At 41.4% G+C, this 25,111-nt stretch overlaps 1 protein-coding gene across 1 annotated transcript; it reads right to left on the bottom strand.

Moving 5' to 3' along the window:
* Positions 1–2,339: 2,339 nt before the first annotated feature.
* Positions 2,340–24,910, bottom strand: LOC130116830 (vascular endothelial zinc finger 1-like). Its single transcript, XM_056284896.1, has 5 exons — positions 24,832–24,910; positions 12,530–13,281; positions 5,994–6,063; positions 5,419–5,581; positions 2,340–4,901 (listed from the first exon to the last, which is right to left on the bottom strand). Exons 1-5 carry the CDS (start codon positions 24,862–24,864, stop codon positions 4,537–4,539), a joined length of 1,383 nt encoding a protein of 460 aa, XP_056140871.1. The 5' UTR covers positions 24,865–24,910; the 3' UTR covers positions 2,340–4,536.
* Between the last annotated feature and the right edge of the window lie 201 nt (positions 24,911–25,111).

The raw sequence follows: 25,111 nt of genomic DNA, 5'->3' as shown, positions 1-25,111 counted from the left end.
TACACGGTCGTAAGCCTTCTCCAAGTCCACAAAACACATGTAGACTGGCTGGTCAAACTCCCATGCCCCCCTCAGGACTTCTGCAACGGTAAAGAGTTGGTCCATTGTTCCACGGCCAGGACGGAATCCGCATTGTTCCTCCTGGATCTGAGGTTCGACAATCGGTCGGAGCCTCCTTTCGAGCACTCTAGAGTAGACTTTCCCAGGGAGGCTGAGCAATGTGATGCCCCTTTAATTGGAGCACACCCTCCGGTCCCCCTTTCTGAATATTGGAACCACCACCCCAGTCTGCCACAGGTACTGTCCCTGACCTCCATGAGACACTGAAGAGGCGTGTCAACCAAGACAGCCCAACAATGTCCAGAGCCTTCAGCATCTCAGGGCGAATCTCATCCACACCTGGCGCCTTGCCACCGAGGAGCTTTTTAACTACGTCACAGACCTCTGTCAAGGATATGGGTGGGGCTTCCCCTGAGTCTTCAGACTCTACCTCCTCCACTGAGGATATGTTAGTCAGGTTCAGAGCTCCTCAAAGTGTTCTTTCCACCGCTCGACAACATCCCCAGCCCGGGTCAACAGTTCCCCTCCCTGGCTGAACACAGCCTGAGGCAAACCATCATGAGTCACTGGATGGTTTGCCAAAACTTCCTTGAGGCCAAGCTAAAGTCCTCCTCCATAGTCTCGCCGAACTCCTCCCACACCCAAGTTTTTGCTTTTGCAACCGCTGAAGCAGCAGCCCTTCTGGTCTCCCAGTACCCGTCTGCTGCTTCAGGAGACCTCTGGGCCAACCAAGTCTGAAAGGCCTCCTTCTTCAGCCTGACGGCTTCCCTCACCACCGGTGTCCACTAGCGGGTTCTTGGGTTGCTGCCTCCACAGGCACTGATGACCTTTTGATCACAGCTCCTGCCTGCCGCATGTACAATAGAGGCTTTGAGCATGGCCCACTCAGACTCCATGCCCCCAGCCTTCCTCGGGATACATGAGAACTTCTTCCTGAGGTGGGAGTTGAAGACTTCACGGACAGGGGCCTTCGCCAGACGTTCCCAGTTCAACCTCACTACACGTTTTGGTTTGCCAGGTCTGTCTGGAAGCCTTCCCTGCCATCTGATCCAACTCACCACCAGTGGTGATCAGTTGACAGCTCTGCTCCTCTCTTCACCCGAGTGTCCAAAACATATGGCCGCAGTTCTGATGATACGACCACAAAATCTATCATCAATCTTAGGCCTTAAGTGTTCTGGTACCAAGTACACTTATGAACTACCTTATGTTCGAATATGGTCTTTGTTATTGCCAATCCATGACTCGCACAGAAGTCCAATAACAAGGCACCGCTCGGGTTCAGATCGGGGAGGGCGTTCCTCCCAATCACGCCCCTCCATGTTACTCCATCGTTGCCCATGTGAGCATTGAAGTCCCCCAGCAGAACTAGAGTCCCGAGTTGGAGCCCTATCCAGGACAACAGCCAGAGACTCCAAGAAGGCCGGATACTCCGAATTGCTATTCGGTGCATAAGCACACACAACAATCAGAGCCTTTCCCCCAGCGACTTGCAGTCATACAGAGGCAACCCTCTCATTCCCCGGGGAGAACTCCAACACGGTGGCGTTCAACCGGGGACTTGTGAGTATCCCCACACCCGCCCGGAGCCTGTCACCTTGGCCAACTTTGGAAAAGTAATGAGTCCAGCCCCTCTCCAGGTGTTTGGTACCAGAGCCCATGCTATGTGTGGAGGTGAGCCCAACTATATCTAGTTGGTACCGCTCCACCTCCCGCATCAGCTCAGCCTCCTTCCCTGCCAGAGAGGTGACATTCCATGTCCCGAGGACCAATCTGTGATGCCGGAAGTTGGCACACCCCGGTCCCCGCCTTTACCTGCCACCTGGCCTGCATTGCACTCTACCCCAATGCTCATCCCTGTATATGGTGGGTCCACGGGGTGGTGGCCCCATGTTGTTTTTTCGGATTGGGCCCGACCGGGCCCCATGGGCCAAGGCCTGGCCACCAGACACTCGCTGACAAGCTCCCCTCCCAGGTCTGGCTCCAGGAGGGGGCCCCGGTTTCCCTTTTCCGGGCGAGCAGTCAGAGATGTCGCCTTGTGGTGAAGTGCACCTCGGATCGATTGATTGAGCTACGTTACATTGGTGGCAGCGGTGGGATCCGGAAGTGTGCAGATCCTTAGAAGTCTCTTCGGAACGCGGAATGACACTTGAACACGAATATATATATGCACATATTATTTTTTTTTTTTTTTACCATAAGCTATGGTTTTATGTTCAAGTATTTCTAACACAGACACCTTCCTAGGTTTCACGCATGACTCAATACATGAACACATTTAATAGTTTTCTTTTATTCAGACAACCCAAATAAAAGGCACATAAAACATTGCGCATGTTTATGTAATGATTTGACAAACATACATTTAAAAAAAATGTAGGAATGTTTGACCTTTCTGCTAATCAGAAAGCCTAGCCTCTTATATATACAAAATTACCATTGTTAATGTTCTAATACAAAAGATTTATAAAAAGGTTATTTTCTTCCTTTACGTCTAACTGTAACTACCGTATCCTTGGAACTAAAATAGTTTTGTACAAAGATATACATTCAACTGCCTTCACAAGGGTCCTAGAATTTCCAATTATCTTTTCCTTAAAAATAAAATGTTCAATTTCATGAGAAATGTTTTGTGTATCACATTATTGTATCAAATTTGGCAAACAGGCTATCGTAGTGTATCTATGTAAATGCGTAAAAAAAAAAACTAAGCTAGCATTTTGTTTGAAACAAAACTTGGGAAAACATGCATATCGCATTTTTCAGTATAAAATGAATCAACTCAAAAGAGTTGCAACACTGTCAGGATAACATGGCATTCATTCACTAAAAAACAAAAAACAAAAAGCAAAACACATCTTATGGTTCAACAGCTACAGTGTTTAGGGGCATGCAACTTGTGTTTTGACCCATTGTCACAGGCAAAAACTTGCATTTAACAGTAACTTCGATGCTGCGATGAATAACTAATGCAGCTAGACCAAAGTACCGCTTTAAGGTAGCAGAACCATGTTATCTAGTCTGTGCTGCATCAGTTTAAAAGTTCATTAGTGTTTCCTTAACACACCAGCAAACTCATCCAGATATCACTCACATTAAAACAAACCAGCTCGAGACGCGACTGGAAATTTAGTGAAAAGATAACATTTGTGACCCATTACAGATAACAAGTTCATTAAATGGACGGCTACGTTCAAAAGCTGAGAACTTTTGGACTACTAGTTTCTAAAAGACATCTGTCCAATTCTTTTGACACCAAGGTTTAAAATATATGCTGATTTGTGAAATACTCAAAAGTAACATGCAAAAAATTCAAGATGAAAACACATTTAGGATATATAGTCAATTGAAGAATTGAGATCATTTTCACTGGGAGTTTCTCTGAGTTTCCTGAGAGGAGGGTCCATGCCATGTTGGGGTTTTTCACAGATAAAGGATGAAAGCATCAACGCGGAATCATTCAATCAAATCTACAATGAATCACCATCATGGGAGCAACCACAGCCTGAAAATGCTTCAACTACTAGGTCAACCCATTCTGTGTTATGCCACAAGATGGCCCTAAAATGAGTTGGCTGGTCAAGCAACACCATAGTCACCAATTTGATCTTTGATAATACTGCTGTTTAGATGTTGGGATATGCTTTCAGTGCAAATCTCATTCCATTGTGATAGGCAAATTAGAAGAACCACGTGTTTGCCATCCCATAAAAAAAAGTACAAATATTTGAAGATCGAGGACCGAGTCCAGATATCCACTTAAAAGACAAAAGCACAAATTAAAATGCTGTTGTGAAAACACACCAACGTGACAACTATACAAGTTAGTCACTGTACCTTAAGAGCATACTTTGCATCGGAAAAAAAAAGTTATAGTAATGTGAAAAAATACCCTTCCATGCAAATGGAAGCTACTGTCCCTTTTACTAGACTTTTCTGCTAATATTAAATAGTGATTAGCAGGCTATGGGAAAAAAACATACAAAAACACCCCCAAAGGCTCATCAAAACTAGCAATTTAAAATTATTGCTCAAGTCCATTTTAAATTCTCTTTTCCTGTTCACAAAGGCGAAGGTGTTTTTTTCTTGGGAGTCCTCACGGGTGCTTGAGGAGTTGTATTCTTTCACCTATCAAAGTCAAACTGTCCTGATTCAGACAGTCTTAACACTGAATAAGTCACTACATCTAGGTTTTACAGTCCTTCAAATAACAAGATAAACCCTACCTGATTCCTACACAAGTGTTCTGCGTGTGATTTTCAGTGATAGAACAGTAGCTGAGATGCAGCCGTGACTCGGGGAGCTTTCTATCCTATTTGGAGCTCATGTAAATGCTCACTTCATGGTTTGATGGATAAACAGAATTTTGGGAGGGAGTGGAGAGGGGGCTCCAGGTGCAAATAAAGGAGTAAAGGGGACAGGAATCACTTCATTTTCCCTTTCTTTCTATCCCCATATTGCTCTCCTTGTTTTTTCTTACCAGGGTGGGGAAGAAGGCAAGACTTGGGACAGAAAAGGCATGCTATCCATAGGCCTCATGGCAATGTTGAGGGGCCCGGCTATATTCATAGGCATGGGTGTGGTTATTGCAACTGGGTGGGCAATATTCATGGGAGCTGTGGCAGGGATGTTGACAGAGGCAATGTTGACAGGCCCAGTGATGGTGACTGGGTGCTGGAGGCTAACAGGGGATGTGATGTTGACTGTATTGGTGGTAATGTTCATTTGCGCAGCAATAGTGACTGGGTTGTTGTTTGAGTTGCCCCGGTTCATTGCCGTAGTGTTGGGGGTGGAAACGGTCACAGGTGTGGCTGAGGCAGAATTGCAGACTTCGTTGTTATCTGGAAAGACAAAGGAAATGCAAGAAAAGGGTGTTAATCCTCCGATCGACATCTTTCCTGATGAAATTAAAATGGAAACACACATTGGATAAATAAGTCAATTATGGTTTGAGAGGATTAAGAAAGGGCGAGTAAGGTGCTCACATTAGTATATTACAACAGGAGTTCATTTACCTAGGTTTTTAAGGGTTTTTTCAGACAATGTTAAATTGTGTATGTATCCTTTTATGTGTCAAAGACTTTAAATTAATGCCACTGCGGGTAACTTAATGTGACAGAAGTCTTAACACCCAGCTGAAATACACTGTTTTAACTATGACTAAATAAGGACTGTGATCAAACTGGAAACTTAGACAATTGATTAACTGGGCTCAGGGAATACTTGGGTGAAATGTTAAAATAATTCGTCTCTTAACATCTAAAAAACTTAGCACTGTATGGGAATCCCAACAGTTTGAAGTGTATCACAACATGGCAAGAAAAACAATTTCATGTAGGTTTGATAGGTCCAACATACTTTTGTTACAAGAATTGAAGTTTGTCTGTCCATGAGTCTTTAGATGGGAGGTGATATAAGCTGCGCTGAGCATCTTTCCACAGATGCTACAGGTGACCTTCCCCTCATGCCGGATCATGTGGGAGCGGAGTCTGTCTTTGGTGGCAAAAGCAGAGGTGCAGGCCTGTGGGTACACAGGAATCATGGTCAAAAGGTCACGGTTGCTGCCATTCATTTGGTTAGCAAGCCTAAATCCCTAAGCCAGGGACACCTTCAATAGTTTATCTACCACAGCCTGCACTGGAAGCAGGCCAAAAAAAGGCCTTACAGATTATCAGTATGCTCTGAAGAGCACGGTGTCAAGGACAGCCACACATACTTCTCCATGTTTATTAACAATAAGCATGTTTGAAATAAACTGCCAGTTATCCCACAATGCTTCCAGTGCTTTAAACCAGCATGACAAAGTTTGTGTGGAACTGTTGAAGGCAGAGGATCATTTGGAAGTGGGGAAGTTGTGTTACCATATATTAAACATGCATTCTACAATTTCTCAACAGTGAGCTGCTGACTGACAGTAATTAACAGTCTCCTACCGTTACTTGACATTTGAACGGTCTTTCTGAGGAATGGACGTGCTTGACGTGGCAGCTCAGGTGATCTGGCCTAGAAAGATGAAAAAGGAAACATTATATAGTTTTGCCAGAGTAAAGACAATGACACATCACTTAGTGATTTAGCTCCCTACTATCCATTCCTTTGAATGCAAAGGTTAAAGTACAGATTATCAGATTTAATATGAAGGGATTTTTGCTAACGGCTGAAAAAACAATTGAGTGTTTATGTATATGGATACATGTCAAGTCAGATTTATTTGTATGTCCCTAAATCACAATTTAGTCCCAGAGGACTTTACAATCACAATTAGATTCAGCACAATCTGCGACACTCCTATCCTTTGACCCTCAGTTGGGATGAGGAAATCCTTGAGTAAATACACACCGATTTTAGTTTGTCAAGAATAGTTGGACACATTAAAAATTTTACTCATTTATCATGCATAATCAGTATAGTTGTGACATACCTTGTGCAGACATACTTACCTCCAGTATTCTATTTATTATTCCGATTTATTTCTTTTGGTTTTTCTTTTTGTTGCTTTTTTTTTAATTTTTGAGTGATACATGCAAGTACTTGAAGCTACTGTAATCCGGAGTCAAATTCATTGTATGCATAAGCACACTTGGCCAATAAAGTTGATACTGATAAAAAATTTGTAAGGTTTAATGACTTATAACAATATGCAACCTATGACCACCAGATTTGGGGCATTTTATCTCCTCTCTGGTAGAGATCAATATTCTCACAAAAAAAAACAACAACAAAAACATCAACCTAATTTGTTTCAGAGACTTTGAAACTGTTTTCTTGGGATTCACATTTAAAAGAATCAATTCAATAAAACCCAAATCTCAAGTAGTGTTCCTTTCAAGCATGAAGCCCCGCAAAAATGCCTTGCCATGCCCAGTCTCAGCAAGTACAAAAAGTGCCACGTATGCATGATCTGGGTTAATATGAAAATTAGCAACATATGATTGATTTGCAGTTCAGTTGTTTACCTCTGATGAACCAATGAACTTTGCAGAGAATACTATGCTAACACTAATTTCACTCACATATTCATGATCAACATCCAATAAACAATATTGTGTTTAATGATCAAAATGATGCACATAATTCAACCAGGCAGCTTTGACAGAGGAGTCTCTCATCCACTGATTAGAAGGAGCTGTGCTTTCTTTAAAGTTTTGACCTTATTCTGATCTCTATATTGCCCCATCTGTTTGTGCAGTGGTGTTTTACTATGAAATAATCTATTCTTTAAGAAACTAGTGGGGAAATAATTTTATTAGCGAGGCTGATCCAGGCAGTTATTCTGTACCTTGTGCTACTTATTAAGACAACACTAATATTTTGAGAGGATTAGGGAGTGAAAGCGTTATGGATGGATTAAAAAAAACAAACAACAAAAAATCAAAAAACTTTACCATGATTTTAACATGACACGTGAGCATCCCTCGCTACAGCATTTCAAAATTTGATTTCCCCCCCAAAGTTTGCACTTCTGTATATTGTCAATTACTCTATACTTAAATTACACTGGTGATAAGACAATATTTGTGCACTCATACAACTAGTGACATTACTGTCAATGGGAGATCATATACAGCACACCTCACAATAAACCATGCAAATATAAAGGCACCGATATCTTAACGAAGGATGAGAAACGTACTATCACGGACTAAATTGTCCTTCACATAGGCTATTTTCCTTTTCCCGACAAAAAACCAAGAGAGACCACAAACTGGGCAGCTGGTTTAAGATGTAATTAAATGCAGCAAATATTCTCCACAACAATAAAGTTGGTGTATTCAACAGTCACTTTGTGAGGGCTACACAAGAACCATGGGAAATCTTAAGAAGAGCCACATGAAGATGCATGCGGGCAATGTGGAAAAAGCCCAAGTGTGAACTTTCTATGTGAGAAGTGCAGCACATGCTGCACTTGTGCTCTCCTTGCTTCAATGGAGAGGGGATATGCAGAGAAAGAGAAAAGGAAGGAAAAAAAAACTCCCCTAAAACCGCAGTCAATGGTGTTTCATTCTCCATGATCAAGCGTGCGTGAATTAGTTTGACCCAGTTTTAGATACGAGATAAACCAGAGCTGGTGCATTTTACATTTCTTGTCTACTCTTTTCCCATTTAAGAATGCCCTGACAATTTAGCATTTAGCCCAATGGCCACACATTTCCCTCAATCCACAAAATAACCTCCAGGAAGCTGATGGGGGGGGGGGGGGGGACCACAAACATGTCCTAGTACCCCAATTTCATTTTCAATTTAGTTTGACAAAAGTTAATTTAGCTTTATTAATCTCAGAGCAACTGAATCATGGACACAGGATTTTTTTTTAGATATCATCCAAAAATGGAGTGAGTAAGAGACAAGTATATTAGAATAGAAGTTATATATCTAGCTTTGAATCGGTGTTACAAGATAAAATATTATAGCTATTCTATCATTCTCCAAAATATCCTACTAGCTTTACATTTCACCGTCTTGTTTACCAGTGTTCTCTAAATATAGGACTATGCCTCACAAAGTCATTACAAAAGGCAAGAAAGACACTGTGATGAAGACAGCCAGATGTTGATGGGCTTCAGACCTATGATAACATTATAAATTAAACATTTTTGACTGTTTATAATTTTGAAACCTTGTGACAACCTAAAGTAGGATGAGCTGGGCATACACAAAAAGGGCCGGGGAGTTGTTAACCCATCTGATATCGGTGAAAGATACCTTTGCATTAAAGCTCACATTCCTACTTAAAAAAAAACATACAGAACAAAATAAAATAAAGTTGACTGCTTTTTATCGAGCAGTATTATCAGCGGACAAAGGGATGCAGACAAAAACCATTTATTCACTTTTGACCTTTGCAGTTGAGACAGCACAAATCTGACTGGGCATAGATTCCCCCCATCATATTTGTACCTTAAAGCATGGCAGCCGAGCTGTGAGCTGAATCATGTCAGAGCTGCCTCAATGGAGTGCGTAAGGGCAACAGCACTGGCAGCTACTCTTAAACCGGAAAGTTTCACACTGCTGGTGGTTTCTATTACAAATGAGAGCCGTCAAGTGGAATCTGCTCAGTGGTGCTATGAACCGGAATAGTGTTTTTTCTTTTTCTCCAATTTTTGTCCCACTGTGGCAGGCTCCAGACAGTGCAGCCTTGCAGATGAGGCCAACTAGCAGTGACTCAGTGTTGTGTCATTCAGTCCACACTCTCACTTTCCAGTATGCTGATGAATCCTTCCCCACGTCACCACTGTTGGAAGCCAGCCTAACGCTGCCTGAAACAGCAATATACTAATGTTACAGCTTGGCAAGGGGGGCACACTGTTTACTGCAATACGAGCAACAGGAATAAGTTCCCTGAGAGGTGGTCATCCTCCACAAAGTAGACATGTAGACAAAGATGGAAGCCCTTGTCCAATGTCTGATTTATTCAGCTTCTTATTAGTCATCACACCACTGATTCGTTGCTTTACTGAGTGATGTGTACCTGTGTGATTGAAGGTCACACCAGTTAAAAGCCAAGACACAGCAGTAGGGTTTTCAGTCCCAATGAGGCCAACCATGATCATGCCAAAATAGCATACAGCATTTTGTGTGTGTGTGTGTGTGTGTGTGGGGGGGGGTTGTCATTCCTTATACACTGCCACAGAAATTTGGGGGACACATTGCCTTTTGTTTTAAATTTTCTGAGTAATTTAATTTTTTTCTTACATTTCAATGAAGTAAGAAAAAGATGACAGCAAAAGTTTTGTTAACATAGGTCAGCTGTTTACTAATAATATACTTTGGTATATATATATACTCGGATTTATGTTCACTGATGTGTCTTCGTTGCTATGAAGAGTAGGTTTTGTCTAAATAATGATTTGACCATTTGCTTTTTCCAAATTATTGTTGAAAGCCTGCACTGAAAATCTTTTGCCCCGAAGGTGCTTTAAACACCTGAAGGGTAGCCCCAAAGGTATAAACGGACTGGGGTATCTCATTATTCCCAAGGTAGTACTTAATTGACAAATAGCTAAGAATCTCAAGACTTCTTTAAATAGGTTTCACTACTGCTTCCAGAGAAACCCCTGCTGAGTACCATTGACCCTCACTGTCAGTTGAGGACAGGTGAAACAGCGATCACAAATAACGCGGCAGGTTTAATGCGTTTGTCCCTCTCAAAGAATGGTGGATTTTGGCCTTCCACCTATTTCTGACTCAGTTGAAGCCAGTACAGTACTCTTTACCCAGAAGGCAGCAGTAAACCCGATTTAAAGAAATCTTTAGTTTCTTAGCCATTTGTGAATAAATACTACCCTGGTAAATTTGTAAAAAAAAATGTAATTTAGATTTTATTTTTTAATAAAAAGGCAGGGTGTCCCCAAACATCTGACATGTTTGTGGTGACGGTGGTAGTGATAGGTTTGTGTGTTCTCAACCACATATTCTCATTTGTGTACATTTTGTCCCCATAAGCACTGTCAGTGACTATGTTAACATGCAGCCAATAATTAAACTAAGGTAAATAATCTAATTAAAGTGATCATTCAATTAAGGTGTCCAGATATGTTTGTAATAATGTGATCTCTTTAATAATCACAGTTTACAAGACTCGTTGAATAATCGAAATAATATGAAACAGAGGTTATGTTGCGTGCAACACTGCTTCCAACATTGTATTCTGTGACTTTTTGGAAAATGTCTCCATTTCTGTTTTTTTTTTTCGCTTGCCCAACAACTTTTTAAGACATTACACTCCTTCATTTAATTGAGCATAAATGTTGGTTCAGTCCTGCTCCACAAATGTGGCTGTTTACTGCTGCAGGATAAGAGGAGACAACACACACGGCAGTAGTGATGAGGTGCTGGCTAACGGGATCGGTATCCAAAGATTAAGACAAAGCAGCCACAAACTATCTTAACCAAAAGAATATCTTGAAGGCAGCAACTAAAGTTTTCTGAAACGCTGATTAATAAATATTTGCATCTGAGTTATAAGAGTGTGGTTTCCTGTTCTTAATTGTTGTTACTGCCGCTTGCCATGTTGTCCTTTGTCTATAATTTCCAGGTCAGGTGCCAGCAGCAGGAATCCCAAACTTTTTGATGCATGCACACAACCAATTCTCTGAAAGAACTCTGATTAAGATGCATACAAAGCACAGTGAATCAAATGACTGATGAAAAATCTAGCTCTGTTAATCACATTATGCTTGCGTTGATTTAGACCCTAAATTGATTGAAATAGTTATGTGGCAGCTACAATAACCAAACTATTGCCTTAAATCTAATTAAAAATCAAATTTTTGACTTTCATGTAAACACAGTGACTGCAACCATTTGTCCTCATCTTAATTGACAACAGCACTTTATTTTCAGGTGTTCATAAACCCAAATTGTTGGGCAATGTGTCATTAAACAATGACTACACTGTGAACATGACAACGGGCTCGTGCTGACCTGAATGTCACCGGAAGGTTGCTGGAATTCCCTGGAGAAATGGGAGCGGGAACCGCAAAATGACATGCAAGACCTCCCCCCCCCCCGCATTGGTAGTAGTGTCCAAGTCCAACTGTTAAAAAAATGCTCTATAGTTGGGGGGTGGGGTCAATACAAACGGTACTGGGCAAAAAAACAATTTAATCCAACAATAAATCAGAAAGCAAAGCTAATGGGAAGTAGCATGGACAATGGATGGTCATATAACCAACCTTCCATAAGAAATCATGCTGTGACCAAATGACTGAACACCAGGAGTGGAACGATTCTCATCACACCATGGCTGGGTAGGTTCCCCTGTAATCGGGTCACAGTTTGACATGTTCTTACTGCATTGGTGGAAAAGATGTCAATACCCAATTTTGGCTTTTGTCACCATGTTTTTAAAACCAAACAAGTTGAGGACAACAAACTCTCAAGCTGGGGTGAGGTAATGAACTGTTTTCCATTCTGTCGCAATGGTTTTGGGTGCCATCGCAAAACGTTTTACATTCCACGACAATTGCATTCTCTTGCAAACTTTCAGTTACATAAGTGTTCCTTGAACTGCATCCTATCTGGGATGCAGCCAGTCTTTGATGCAGCTATGGAACAACTAGTCAAATTTTACTTTAAACTTTGTATCAAACAAGAGATTATCTAATCGTTGTTAAGTGTGAATGGCTATAAGTGGAAGAGGGCCCATATAAAAATGAATAAATTATTTAAATCTACAAATGGGGCTTTTTCAACCTTAGCATGGCGTTTCCAATTTTGCAAGCAGCTTTGCCATCTACAACCAAGTCAGTGAGCTTTATTCAATTAAACCTGAATAGCAACAACGAACACTATTTGTTGAAAATAAAGCCAATTTATAAAAAGCAAAGCAGGCAGGTGGTTTAGTCATTCGGCTGTGGTTAATCAAATCACTTGCTGGGATTAAACTGAAAGCCACCCATTTCACATGTACCTCCTAAAACAAGGTTTCTAAGGTTTTTAAATGTGTTGCTCCGATTGTCAGCCTTACCTGGAAAAGCCTTTCCCACACACAGAGCAGACATAGGGCTTGTGAACACCACCATCGTGTGAGCGAACATGGTAGGTCATACGGTCCTTCCTTTTAAAGCGCTGCTGGCAAATGGGGCATTCAAAGGGCTTCTCGTCTGAATGGGACAGCTTGTGGCGGTTCAAGTGGTAGACGTCGCGGAAGGCCTTGCCGCACATCTCGCACCCATGGTTTTTCTTGACAGGTTTGGGGGGCTTCTTCACAGTGTTCTGCTGCGGCACATTGCCCATCGTGGACGGGGTCATGACACTTGAGCCCGAGGAGACCGAAGTGGTGGCTGTGGTAAGTATACCTGCGACGGTAGAGATGTAAGACGGGTTGCCACTGTTCTCTCGTGCCATGGTAGAGATGAGAGGCACCATGGTCGGGGCTGTCTGGGTCTTCTTAGGCCGTGACACCATCTTGATGCCCGTGTGGCAGGATTCATGGCGGCGCAGGTGGTAGCTATCACGGAAGGCCTTGTTGCAGTAGCCACAGATGAAGGGCGTTTTTCCCTTGTGCTCTTTCTTTACCACAGGCAACGGTTGCCGCGCTCCACCTCCACTGGCCACATTGTCTTTGAGGAGATCGGCAGCACTGACAGGAGGCTTCTGGTCAATGGGGATAGGTAGGATGGGCTTCTGGTCAATTGGCTCAGTTCCCGCATTGAGAAGTGGCAGCAGGCTATTCTGAGCCACCTGGTGTTGATGGTGGAGGGCTTCATTGGCCTGATGCTGAAACACACAAATGCACACAAAACAAATTACAATTTTCCAAATATGAAACAGGGTAATGTGCATTGTTAACTGTTAAACATACATACTAGGTGAGATGCATTTAGCAGGCAATAGGTGTACCATAAATCAATTTTCATTTGATATGGTCACGCTTCCAGCTACAATCATTTTTATTATGCAGTATGTCAGGGTGCATTATGGGAGTGGTATGGAGACAAAATTCAAGCTTTAGGTCACAGCACCATATAAGGAAGTGGTTAGGGCAATATTATGATAGAACTATTTTTTGTAGTCTGGATGTATTCCTAGCCAAATTGCACTTACATGTATTGTAAAAAAAATGAGAATAAAGGAGAGTGGGAGAAAAGCAAACATGGATATAAATCAAGACACTGTTGACATATCAGACATTCTTTTGGCAACCACTGAAAAAGCCTTATGATCCCATAAAATCTGATATTTACCCCCGCCCCCACCAAATAAAAATCACAAAGTAACACTTCAGCTGACCAAAGTATTTTTTTCTTACCACTGTTTAATATCCACTTTTTTATCACAACAAAATATAAGCTTAAAAAAAAATCCAGATGTAGGTAATCTATCTTAATTAAAGTTAATTTAAAAACACAGGTGCCATAGGTGAAAAAGTCAGTCTGGAGCCCACTTTACATTAAGCCAAGTATTATCTGGGAGCAAACATCTTCACAAATCCTGTGAAACAACAACGGTTAGTGACTAGGTAGCCAAAACAAGCTTTTGCTCTGTCATTAATGAGGTAGACACAGTGTGTCACTGATGCAGAAGAATTTAAATCTGCTGGATGAAAAATGATCCTGTCATGATGGTGCTGATCATCATGTGACTACAAAGTGAGTCTGCCAAATTAGAATCAGGACAGAGTCTGGTTATAAGAGCCAGCAAGGCTTTGGACAGGGGGCCATAAACTCTGCTGAAGAGGAGATGAGGTGTTTTGCAAAACCAGTCAGTCAAAGACACACCAATCTGTAAAAACGCCTCAAAAAGACATGCAAGTAAAACTAACGGCAATTAAAATTACGAAGAGTGCACTCAGTAGAGTGCAGATCTCTGCCAGGCGTATCTCTCCTTCTCTGATGCTCAGACTTGGGCGAAAAACCAGCTGAGGAGGTAGCACTGAATTGCGGTATAAAACAGGTTTTTTTTCCAAAGGTTTTGAATCACCGCAACCATGAGAGGTCCTTGATCATACAGTCATATAACTGTGCACAAAAATTATCAGGCTGACAAACCCAGTTGTATGTGAGATTAACAGCAGACAGATACACGCAAACACAGGCAGAAAACCAAACACAGACAGAAAAACCAGTGTTTTCCATGCCATTATAAGACTTTTGCACAGCGCTCAAGTCAATTGAACAGGATATACGGAAAAACAAAGTTTTTAATATGCAGTGCTCAATCTAAAAAAAGGTTTTGCCTGTCAGTCTGTAGACCCTAGCTAGACAGACCCTAGCATGAATGCGACCAAGTCTAATATGAACTTGCACTTTCCAAAAAGAAAAGTTTTGCTATATGACCATTTTGGTCTTACCATAACCCTTTCTTTATTTGCATAACATAATAACGCTGGGTAAACCATTTACACGCACGCATGCGCGTCTACATCCATGGTTGACTCAGATCGGGCAGTGTCTACCATTTTTCCAATCAAGTTTAGATCCAAATTCCGTGCAACGAAAGCGTTTACATGCCTCTGATTGGTTAGGATGGGGTTAGAGTTAACCAATCAGAGGCAGAGTTCCCCGCAGTGCTGTTGGAAAAAATATGCCGTGATCAGGCAGCGACAAGAATATGCAAAAATTCCTGTTTTGACTCTAACCTAGAGGAAGTTGTTCCCTTATAACCTTCGCATTTTTTGGATTATCAAAATTCTTTTAATACCTTTTGATCATGTTGCTGAGTCAACTGTAGATATGAGTCGTGCATGCACGAGTGTAAATGGTTTACATTGCTTATTATATTATGAAAATAAAGACATGTTATTACTTTTGGTTCATCCAGTGTTCCTCCAGTTCTCCTGTGCTGAGATCAGCAGTGAATTATGTGCTTCCTGACTTGCGAAATACGATCGACTCCTCGTTTACTTTTAAGACTCATACCTGAACACATGTTGGATACTGTCACTGCCAATCTAAGTCAACTGTACGCAGGCGCGACTCACATCTATGGTTGACTCAGGTTGGGCAGCAATAGAGCAGCGGTGGTCAAGCAAGCTAGAGTGAATGAAGAGAGGGAGCGGCGGTAACGAGAGCAAACTTTTTTCAAAGGTTTTGAATCACTGCAACCACGAGAGGTTCTTCATTATACAGTCATAACCGTGCACAAAAAGTATTAGGCTGATAGGTCCAGTAGTATGCGAGATTAGCTATGGACAGATACACATACACAAACACACCCGACCAAATACAATATCCCGTCCAGGCTACCGCCTGGTGGAGATGACAACAGTGGTCAAAGAAACAAAGACCCCCCCCACATGCGCTCGCTTGCAGGCTTTTCTTCCCACTAATTACATGTGCAGTGATTTGTGGGCTTTGGGCTGTGGAGGTAAAAAACACAGCGACGCAACACTGTGCAGGATGAAGCAGTTTGTGCACAATTAGGAGCAGAGACAACCACAGGAAGACACCAAGTTAGGTTTCTCCAACATAAGACTCTAGCCTTCTGAGTGCAGAGGTCTGAAGTAATTAAGCATCTCTTGCTGCACTATGATTGAAAAACCTTTTTGATAGACCCTGCTGAAATAACCGGGCAGTTCCAAATGAAAACAGAAAAAAAAGAAGAAAAAAATCACTCACAATATTGCCAAGCACAAACCGGAGAGTTTCCCTGCTGAGAGAGAAGGTTACTTGACGTCAAACAGCCGAGCTACCCACATCCATTGACATTAACAGATAAGCTCCCGCAGTGTTGCAAACACGGTCGGTGTGAATGGGTATTATTAGGTACTGATCTATTCCAGTGACTTCTCAGATTCCAGTACATGATTTTTACGATAGGCTTATAGCCTGCACATGAGATGGAGGTAGTGTCGAGAGACATGCATCTCCTTACAGGTTAACTCGATTTCAAGTCCTTTTAATAGCCTACATAAACATTACACAAAATGCCATCCTTTCAGTAGCAAAATAGACACATTCAAGATAACTATGTTTTTCTCCACAAGCACGAAAGGGCAAGGTGAAATGCTTGACCTTTCCCTTTGAGGTTCAATCATCCATCCAAGAGGGCCAGCCGACTAGGGAGTTGAAGAAGCGGAGGCAGGGGAGAGAAAAGAAAAAAAAATGAATCCCACAATGTCCTCCTTATGTCATCTACCCTATTGTCAAAGACACAAATCCAACTAGTGATGCACTCGGGGCTCAGCAGGGGATCTTTGTATACGCATCTTCACTGATTTGGCTCCTCTATTCATGGGACAGGGACATTGTTTATCCACACACTGCTCAGCTAAACTAGCTGTCATTCTCTCATACCCGCCGGGACTTGGGAACTCGCTGAAAGTGCCACCAAGCCCTCCCAGCCATTTGTCTGAGCACCTGCTCACACTTGCTACCTTCCAGGATTAGTGATCATTGTGTTAATGCTAGTTGGTCCGCTGGCACACCAGGGGTGGAGGGGGTGCTTTGGGATGGGTGGCGGTAGCGACAGTATGTGTGTGCGTGTGTGTGTGTGTGTGGGGGGGGTTAAGCGGGAACCCTCTTTGTGAAGCCTGTGAACAGCAGAAAACGGCCAGTGCAGACAGACTGGCCCCTATACAGCGGTGCAGGGCCTGAAGGCTGCTGTGCCCTCATGCAGCTCTGACCATTTTGACGCAAATGTGCTGTGACAACTGGGGTCGCTCCCTCATAAATAACAACATCAAAATGGAGGGAGTGTCCTCACAGTTCCAGACTATTGTGGATTGGAGTCCAACTAACATAGCCTTAGTCCAATCACACCCTGTATCCCTCCCCCCATTTTCATCTCTCATTATACAATATACAATAATACAATATACTATCTTTTAAATAAAAAATTCCAGTTTTTACATTACAAACATCTAGATTCAATAAAAACATCAAACCGAAAGGCAGGAGAAGAGACGACGCTAGAGATGAAAACACAACAAAACTGACTGATTTATAGTAGAACAAAGACAAATTTGTTTTCATTGCGTGCTCTACCCAAACTTTCCCCCACTCCATTTCCACAAGAGACAGAGATAGTCTTGGACAGTTTACCAGCTTTGTTTGTCTGCTTCAGAAAACTTTGGCTATTGCATCTCTAACGTACATCTGGTTGATAAGATTCCTCATAAAAACAAATGACACAAGGTTCAAATCCTTTTGGCATCATCTTACAGTCTGCCAAAACACCCCCCCCCCAAAAAAGCCAGTCTGTTGCAGCCAGCCTCAGAAAACTTCTTCTTTATGCTGTATGAGGTACAGCATTTGAAAACTGGTTGACTTGAGCCAAGCATGTAGAGGGAAACAACACTTGCATACATTCTTCTCTACCTGGGACTGAAAGGCTCAGCAGGATGAGTTTGTTTTGACCATTCCAAAGCTCTTTACCATGCTTACTTACTGCAAACAATATTAAAATCAATCAGTAAAGCCTCCAGAGTTGAGAGGCGTTAGGCATGACTCAAAACAACCCACTGCAAATATTACTGTCAGAGAGCTTTGACACAAATACTTGTAAATGTTGTGCTGTTACTGATTTGATAAATCATTTTCAAATGGTTCAAGAACAGCCTATGCCTTATACTGGAAAGTTTGTTGCACAAACTAACACATTTGATCTACAAGAATCTATTCCAAAAAAAGCAACCTTTTGGCTAAGATAATATCCCACAATGCAGCTGGTGTATGACAGACTGAACACATCTGCATCGTAAAATATCACCACAACATCCATAAAATGTCATACGCAACAAAAACCTCAGCTTCACTCTTTGCCAAAATATCTGGGCCAACCTAACAAAGATATCTGTTCAAGTGAGTTTTTCAAATGTGCTGTTTATTAAAAATCTTTTCAAACATAGCTTGCTAATGCATCAATATTCAGCTCTTTGTACAGGTTAGGGTCCATGTCAGCCAAATGCTTTGGGAAAGTTTGTACGACTGCCTCCTTTACAATAAGGCACTCAATTGAAAGGTAGAAAATTTTCTATCAGCACTGTTGGATGGCCACCATGGTTTTTAAAGCAGGCAAACCAGTACAAAATACTGGTTAATGACTGAATATCAACCCCTTTCCCATTTAAATCAATAAATGATCAAAACTGAACAGACACTAAGCGTTATATTACAGCAGGATTGTGGCAATAATAATAATAAAAAAAGGAAACATTTGTATAGTTACAGCTACAATCCTGAAAATTTACATGCAAATAAATGTCCTTTTGAATACTTTCTATCACTAGTGTATTTAAACAATAATTAATCCATGAACATCCAAATCATAAACGCCTTTGTAGTAGCTCATTTTAAAAGGTTAGTCTATTGCAGAGAAGGACTTTCCCCAGGATAAACGATACGGCACATACAATGTTATGTCTTTAACATGGCAGCCAGGTACGAAAGAAGTAGAGGTGAGTTTGAAAAGGAAGTAAAGTTGTGGTGGTTGATAAGCAGTTATGAAAGATCAACCTTGTAGAAGACCTTTACTAACAGATAGGCTACTAAAACATCAATAACTAAGGTTCAACCAAGTTTTATTTTATTTGGCGGTAGAGGAGGCCCTGACATAGCAGATCTGGTGACTCAATTTCAATTTGAATTCTGAATGGATCTCTGACATTGGGATTGCTCATACAACACTCCAATTGTTGCTGTGGCCACAGGTGTCAGCAGATTAAACCAAACCAATGATCCAATGATTGTGGCTAAAGTGGAGAACTGGGCGGAGTTATATCAAGGGCCCTTGTTTCCCGGAAGAAAAATCTCATTAATTTTTCCCCATTGACAATGTCATGTGACTGGGTGCTCGAGCATTTCTAACAGTTGGATGGTTGTCAAACGCTCACATTTGAATCAACAGCATAAACATTAGTATGTGTCGAACAAATCAGAATCATCTAAAAACAGTCTATGGTACAAGCCTGTGTACATAACATAGGTACAACTACGAGCCCCAATGTACATTGCGTCTAAATCAACGAGTCACGGTGCTTAAAATTCTGTTGCTGCTTCTCGTGAAGTTTGTAGCTATCTAAAAACCTGAGATAAAATAACTCGACAGTAATTTATATCAATACAACAAGAAGAACTATGGTGTATCATTTTGTTCCTGGCAGCTGCCACCGGTGTGAAATGCATTGGTGTACCGCTTTCTTTCAACTTATTCTGCAAAGGTGTTGTGAATTCTCCATAGTAAACGGCCATTGCCGCACATGGGCACTGCAGCTCTTGACATACCAGACAACATAAAAAACACAATTTCTCAGATGCGAAATTGAAACCTTGATAACCTAAGGCCATGAAATAAACCTTCAGTACTGTTTAATTATCCGGGATATGCTTACATTTCTGCGTTGAATATTATTGTGATAATTGTTGAAAGCAAAATTTCCAACCGTTGAATTGAATGGGAAAAACTCGTCGGGGAACCAGCAACTCCAACCACTTCTTCAGTCTATAGCTTTTAGTTCCCTTGTTTATATAAATAATTATGGCTTCCAAAATCTTGCCTCAACTGACTGCCTTATATTCTCAATACATAACTACTTTCCAAGATTTTCGAAGGATTTGTAGTACCAGTGATGTGAAAAATTCCCACAATGTAGGTTCACTACATGACCTTAAAGATAATGGGTGCGTTGTAGCTATTGAAAGGTACATGAAATGAAAAAATTATTTCCATTCTTGTTACCGCTTATCTATGCATAATTTACATCTATTTAACACCTTAAAAGTTTTAAAAATTCCCTCAAATTTTTACTTTTTGTGTTTGTAATAATGCCCCCCCCCCTTCAATATATGAACCATGTTATGAACTGACGTGTTTTACTATAGTCAGCAACGGCTGGTCCACCAGAGAGGATAAGATGGAACTTCTTCTCTGGTGGACTAACAAGAGAAATTTGCGCATGAAAAAAAAATTCCGAGTGGAAACGTTGGAAATTTGAAAAAAATCTCAATACAACGCAAACAAAAGCTTCTACATTTGGGGGGGGGGGCTTATCAAAAGCGCTTGTCGACACAGTGTGCATAGTTGTAGACCAATCGTTCATCTGTGGCCAGGAAGCCGCCCAACAGTGCACCAGCCAATCGAAGAGAGGAGAAGGACAGCAGCTGCCTAAGCGTAAACCAGTGGTGCTTCCGTATGGGGCGGGAGTGTCGGAACAGTTGAGACGTGTATTTTCCAAACATCGTGTCTCAGTTGCTTTCAAACCCAAAACACGCTGCGCCAGAAATTGGTCCACCTCAAAGATCGGTTCCCCCGGCACAAACAGAGCAATATAGTATATGCATTTAAGAGCTGGGATGACTGCCTTGACTTATACATCGGGAAAACCAAACAGATGCTGGCCAACAGGATGGCACAACACAGAAGAGCTAATGTGTCAAGGCCAGGAATCTACAGTCTACACCCATCTACAGGCCAGTGGCCACTCTTGCAAGGATGAGGATGTGCACATCCTTGATAGGGAGGAACGCTGGTTTGAATGGGTAGTCAAAGAGGCCATCTATCCATCTATGTGAAGAGGGAACGCTTCCCTGGACCGGGGGGGGAGGCAGAAGAGTACACCTGTCACCACCTTACGTTGATGTGATTGCAACCATTCCCTAATTCTCTGAATAGTACACATTGCCATTGATACTCTAGTTAATGCTCACAGGAATTTGCATATGAAAACGATTGTTTTCGGCCGTTAAGGCCACGGTATTGTTTATAAGGGTGGTGACACCTGCAGTCAGTTGAGACTGAAGAGGTCACCTGAGTGATGAAATATTTCTCTCTCAATAAACGATGTGTCCAGATGAATTAATTCAACTTTCTGTGATTTTCTTACCTGGATTATTGAGCATGCATACACATCTGTGGTTTTAGCACTGTGCAGTAGTAATGCAGTGGCAATGCATCTACAGCAGATATGAAGTTGGGGGCGCTGTGGTTCCAACAATCATTTTCTAACTTATGCCATGTTTAAATAAACAGAATTTAAGGTATTTAGAGAAGGAAAGACTCGATGGCAACAGGCATGGGCACAAGTCCATGAACACTGGGATGACATTAAGCGCTTTACCTGTGCCCCCATCCATAGGGTTAGTGGTGGTGACAGGAAGGGCATCTGGCGTAAAATTTTGCCAAATCATTATGCGGATTGACAAGACTGCCATCGGTGCTGTGACCTCACAGGGTACCGATGGAAACTATCAAATCCGTCGTGGCAACCCCTGGGAAACAGGGAATAAATCGAAAGAAGAAGAAAAGGAAAGACTCCCAGTATCCCTGTGTTTCATGACTTTAGCGACAACAGCTATTTGAAAACAAAAACAGAACATGTAGTGTCCTAAAAGCCTTTAATTTTACTTTAATCAATTTAATCATTAGATGCTAGCTGCTCAGCTAATCTGTTTGTCCCCACATTAAAGGTAACTTCAAGAAATATGAATGCTTCTTGTTGGTGATACTGTTTAATTTACATAATGTAGGACAAAAAGGACCAGGCGAATATATAATGTATTGCTTCTAGGCTTTTCGACAGCTGTCATCACCATGACAACCACGGATGCACTTGGCTGAAAGTCACCAGAACATGGTACTGCAATCAAACACTCCAGCTCAGACACGCTTGCTGGGGGTTTAGTCCAATCAGATTGCGATTCATTTGTAAACAGCCTCTCAGGGCCAATCGAGGACTCTGCTACTTCATGTACCCAGGTTGGTCCCGCCTACATTAGTTAACCCTTTGCTGGTTGTATTTGAGGCGTTTTTATTGAGAATTGACCGTTGTTATTGGGTGAAAAAAATTATATATCTCCCATGATTAATCAACAACTCGACTACTTTTTGGGAGCAGCAGACGACTACGAAAATGCAGCAGTCGAGAACGCTCTATCTAGCAGTATGTTAGCGCATTGCGCACTCTTCTTCTGCAGTGGTATAATGGAATCTGACTTCGGAATTACCGCCATCTACTGCTTATCTTTATAAGCCAACTCAATATTCGCATGACAGTAGTGGATGGAAACGAGCATACGTTCACCTTTCTTTGGCTGATTTTCAGAAAATTCGCTTAAAATTTGCGATACATTTGGATGGAAACCCGACTAAAGACAGTTTATTAACAGACGATGGTAACATACATTGCCGTTTCTGTAGATCAACACGAATCACTAAGCTTTGGTTGTAACTGAAAAGCACCAAGTTGAGGTATACGACACACGAAAAGTTTTTGGCGACATGCTAGATATAACAAACCGCACTACTAGGATGCCTTTGTCATCAGCGAAGAAAAAAAAATCCAGTCAATGGTGCCACTGAGCTTTGAAATAGGCTCAATTTTTGGAGTAAAATGTAACCAATACCACAGGATTGGGGGGGGGGGGGGTCCAACACAACCACCACCAGTGATGGCTAAAAAATATTACTAACCTTAACATTATAACAAATACGTAACTGTCATTTGCTTTCCGGTGTCTTCTAGCTTTCTTCATAGAAGGCAGTTGTTAGCTGACTCCGTGTTAAAACAAAGTTAATCCGAAATCTATGGGGTGAAGACCTTTCTCCTCACTTGTTTTTAACGCTGTTAGCAGGAAAAGCTCCAACTTCATTAACAGGACCAACCATCACTAGTCTATCTTCTCCTCCATGTTACCTGCGTCTCTTTTGAAGACGTCATCATTTATCCCAGTGGCCTATAATTAATGACAACTTGGGAGAGCACACTATTCTATTTCAACTTTTGCTTCAGTTTTGAATACATTTTATTGACACATCCATTACTTGGTATATAAAACAAATCCATCCATCCATTATCCAAACCGCTTTCCCCCCAAAATACGTGCGTGTGTGTGTGTGTGTGTGTGTGTGTGTGTGTGTGTGTGTAAACTAGTTAAAAGAAAAACTCAACGGTAGGGATAGTGCTCAACAATTAAAGAGCAAAACAATCCAGTTAGTCAAGTAAATTTTCTGAGACAGTACAAGCCCTGTTTCATGCTATAAGCAATCACCAGCTGTGGATTATATATATATATATATCCCTTATTTTCTTTATATATGTAGACTATTAGTCGCTATTACTGAAGCCCATAACTCAGCACTAACGTAGTGGTATAAAAAAATCTGCGACGGACAAATGTTATTTCTCGGGAACAAAGGAGCACAACTGGTTAAAAACGCATAACTTCTTTTCTGAAAGTAAAAACACTGATTGTCCATTTCTTCTGCTGCAGAGTTGAGCGACTGCTAAATGTCAACCAGGATCTAGCTGAACATGAGGGCCAACCCCGTTCATGTTAAGAAACTCTTTAGTATCCTAACGGCAGAAAAGGTGTAAAACACCCGGCTCTCGAATTTAACGGTACCTTCTGAATACACAATGAAAAAGCGCACTGGAAAGAAAAAAAAACTTTTTGTCCATTTTCATTCAGTCTGTTACGGTTGAGACGGAAAGCCAGCTTCGTAAAATACACATTTGGCACTCAAATTAAGGGCTATCCAAATGTTTGGTTTCATCGCTACTTTCATGGAGATTTTATATATCTATAATTTTAAATTCCTTCCCACCATGGGACACCATCATAAGCGGCTAGCATAGACGGGGGCTGGTGCTAACGATTGATATCAAGCCATGTAGCGCTACTTTGGCTGGCAGGCTACCTAAAGTGAGCTAGGTTAGCTGGCTAGCTTGGTGCGTTGGCTAACACGTCGTTAGCTAATTTAGCTAGGGCTACTTGTAGTGGAACCGGCTGAGGGAGGCGGAAAGTTTAATGCTGACTCACAAATTACTAGTAGCTTAACAAGGGCCAAGTTATCCAGTTAAAATTTACCTGATATTTACTCTGAAAAGGACGATTAATTACTTTTAAACAAAATGAGCGATCAGGTTAATAGCCAGCTACTAATGCTAATATATGCTACATCCCATTACCAGACGCTGTATCAAGCCTTCAGTCAAAGAAAAACGGGTCTCGATTTATAACGGTGCAGTGGCGTCTCGATCCCTACTTCAAATGATCCCGCATGTTTTGATGGCTTAGATCTATCAAAACAAACTCAATAAAACACACAAAACGAATCAGTTATTCGATATTTCAAACTAGTAAAATACGTATACTAGACAAAGATAATTCTATTTTTTTCCAAACAAGGAAAGAAGAGAATTGATTTTTTTAGCGTCATGCCCAAGCCTCACAGCTGGAAGCCTGGATTCATATACCATTGTTTTGCTTGGTTAGATGATCTTAGCATTTTACCTTTGAAAACTGGTCGGAGCGCTAAACTATGCGATTATTTCAATTTTTAAGCTGTTTAACGAGCTGTCCCACTTTAAACTTACAACAAGTAACTTACTTGAAAAAGAAACGTACTCCAGCTCGGTTCCATTTCCACACTTAGAGAAATCTGCAGGAAACCAAGAAGAAGCCTACAACAAAGCAACCAAACATGGCAGCTGAATCAACTTCCGGTAACCCCCTGGATAGAACCATTTCACGTACTATGCAGGGAGGAGTTGTTATCATAAATCCCGAATATAATGAGTCAAACAGCTAAAGAAAAGAAACATTTCACGCAAAATTTAAAAAAAGGTTAAATATGCTTTTTGTACGGCAATAGCTAGACAGTTTTGCCA

This window comes from Lampris incognitus, chromosome 8 (genome assembly GCF_029633865.1).
Source record: "Lampris incognitus isolate fLamInc1 chromosome 8, fLamInc1.hap2, whole genome shotgun sequence".
NCBI lineage: Eukaryota > Metazoa > Chordata > Actinopteri > Lampriformes > Lampridae > Lampris > Lampris incognitus.
Note: the sequence above shows the minus strand (reverse complement) of the source record. Positions and strands in the feature narration are given on the sequence as shown.